The sequence below is a fragment of the Sardina pilchardus genome, chromosome 18, assembly GCF_963854185.1.
Source record: "Sardina pilchardus chromosome 18, fSarPil1.1, whole genome shotgun sequence".
NCBI classification, from domain to species: domain Eukaryota; kingdom Metazoa; phylum Chordata; class Actinopteri; order Clupeiformes; family Clupeidae; genus Sardina; species Sardina pilchardus.
In genome coordinates, this window is record NC_085011.1 from 17,142,548 (window position 1) to 17,145,047 (window position 2,500).

The 2,500-nt window shown below is 52.0% G+C and overlaps 1 protein-coding gene across 1 annotated transcript in view; it reads left to right on the forward strand.

Moving 5' to 3' along the window:
- LOC134064479 (collagen alpha-1(XIX) chain) overlaps positions 1-2,500 on the forward strand; it is a 76,360-nt gene that overhangs the window by 65,125 nt on the left and 8,735 nt on the right. Inside the window, exon 17 of the mRNA XM_062520402.1 lies at positions 66-110. Coding sequence (XP_062376386.1) covers positions 66-110 — 45 coding nt within the window. The remainder of the gene's footprint in view (positions 1-65; positions 111-2,500) is intronic.

Consider the following 2,500-nt stretch of genomic DNA (forward strand, 5'->3'; position numbering starts at 1 on the left):
GATATGTCTTTTTCTCACTAAATCATGGTGTGTGTTTCATGATATGTCTTTTTTCTCACTTGCAGGGCCGTCGAGGAAAAGCGGGGGATCCAGGGAAGCCGGGGCCACCAGTAAGTGTGAAATGCTCTCCTATTTCTCTGATGTTTCTCCACCACCCCCCACCTCACACCAGAAAAGAAAGAAATGTTTCACTGACAGCACTTCAGCAGGTTATCTGTGCCTTCGAAACTGGTTCTCTCTCTTCCTCCTCCTCCTCCTGCCCTTCTTCCTCCTCCTCCTCCTCCTCTTCGCTCTCCTCCATGTCAGCCCTCCTGCTCCCCTCCTCCGTGTAGATCCAATCCATCAACTCCCAGCAGGCCTTCGCCCTCCCTGCAAGCTAGCTATTTTAAAACAAACACATAGATTCACCTGCCAATGTACATTTCAAACCAAAACCACACAGTTCCAGTCTGTGTGTGTGTGTGTGTGTGTGTGTGTGTGTGTGCAGTTCTCACACCATGTGGTGCTGCCTTCATCTGTCTCAAGCTGAGGTGTAAAAAGTTCTGAAATTACCATGAACACACACACTCATAAGCAACGCGCCCCGAGACTCTGGGCTCAGGCGCGGCAGGTAACGCACGCCGTCGTTATAGCGATGAACCTGCGCATAATAAGCAGTGTCGACCCGTGCTGTGCTCTTTCATTATGGGATGTATCGCAATGCAGATATTTCCTCCCAGTGATTGGACTGCCGTTGTGCATAAAGTGTCTGTTGAGGGAATTAGGAGGATCAGATCGATCTCCCAGGTTCATCCATCAAGCATTGCGTGCCACACAATTAAATGACTTTTTTTTATGTGTGTGTCTGTGCGTGTGTGTATGTGTGTGTGTGTGTGTGTGTGTGTGTGTGTGTGTGTGCGTGTGTTTGTGTGTGTGTGTGTGTGTGCTTGTGTGTGTGTGTGTGTGTGTGTTTGTGTGTGGAACCCAGGGGGGTATATTAAGAGCACTGTCATGCACAGAGGTTATTGATGGGTATTATGCGTCCGCCCAAAAGGCCTAGTTGACTTGTTGAAATATGGTCTGCGCGTCTGGAGCCCCTCCAATAATCAATAAGACAAATGCGCCACGCGTTAGCAAGCGTTAGCAAGCGTTAGCAAGCGTTAGCAAGCGTTAGCAAGCGTTAGCAAGCGTTAGCAAGCGTTAGCAAGCGTTAGCAAGCGCCGAGCCCATTTCACCCCTGTCCTGGTGATCCAGAGATCAAATACATCAAGCCCACACCCCCTTAGCATCCTACACCCCCTACACACACACACACACACACGTGTGTATTGATCCAAATTAACACCATCGTGTCCTAAGCCTTCAGACCCCACCAGATTTACAGCTATCTCCATGCCCCACTGCCTAGCCAAACTTTTTTTATGACTGTAATGAGAAATGTTTCTCCTTCTCTCTCTCTTTCTCTGTCTGTCTCTCTCTCCCTCCTTCCTCTCTCTCTCTCTCCCTCTCTCTCTCTTTCTCTCTCCCCCCATCTTTCCTTCACTCTCACTTTTTTAATGATTCATCAAGCGCGGTCGCCATGAAAATCATGTGCCGTCACCGAGCCCTCAGTGGACTCCAATTATCCGTGGCACAGTCCAGGCAACTGACCATTAGGCTTCTCCCACACGACTCCGGGCTGCTGTCCGCCACCTTAATCACTCGTAAAGTTGTAGGACACTGAGTGGCGCACAGCGCGAGAGATCGAGCGAGCGAGCGAGCGAGCAAAGTGGTGGTGTGTGTGAGGGGAGAGGAGGAGGAGGAGAGGAAGGGCAGGAGTGGAGCGGAGAGAAGAGGAGCGAGTAGGAGGCGGGTGACATTTGTAAATGGCAGTGTCCTGATAATACCCGTGGCATGTGCCAGGCACGGCGGACGCTGGCCGCGGGAGCTGGCATTTCATGAGTCACCTGTCTCTTTTATCCGCGCTGAAATGGGTGCTGTGCGCCAAGGCACGGCATGCCCCCCCCCCCCCCCCCCCCCCCAGTCTAGCAACCCTCCCCCCTAGTCTAGTCTGTTGTCTTCTGCTGCTGCACCCCTTTAACAACACCCCCCCCTCCACACACACACACACACACACACATACAGTACACACGCACACACACACACACACACACACACACACACACACGCACGCACGCACACACACACACACACACACACACACACACACAGAGACACACACACACATGCACACACATACCCACACGTATAAACAAAACATGGGGTGTGCATTAGGGGCTTAGAGCTGCCCGGTGTCTGGGCCTCTCTCTGGCCAGATATTTACCTCGGCAGATAGGCCAGTTGACCTCTCTCACAGGTGCAGCTGTGAAGCCCCGCAGTGGTGCTGCTTTGGCTCTCGCAATAGCGCAGCACTCTCTCTCTCTACTCTCTCTCTCTCTCTGTCTCTCTCCCTCTCTCTCTCTCTCTCTCTCTCTCTCTCTCTCTCTCTCTTTGCAGCAGTAGCCTGACTACAGAGGCATTT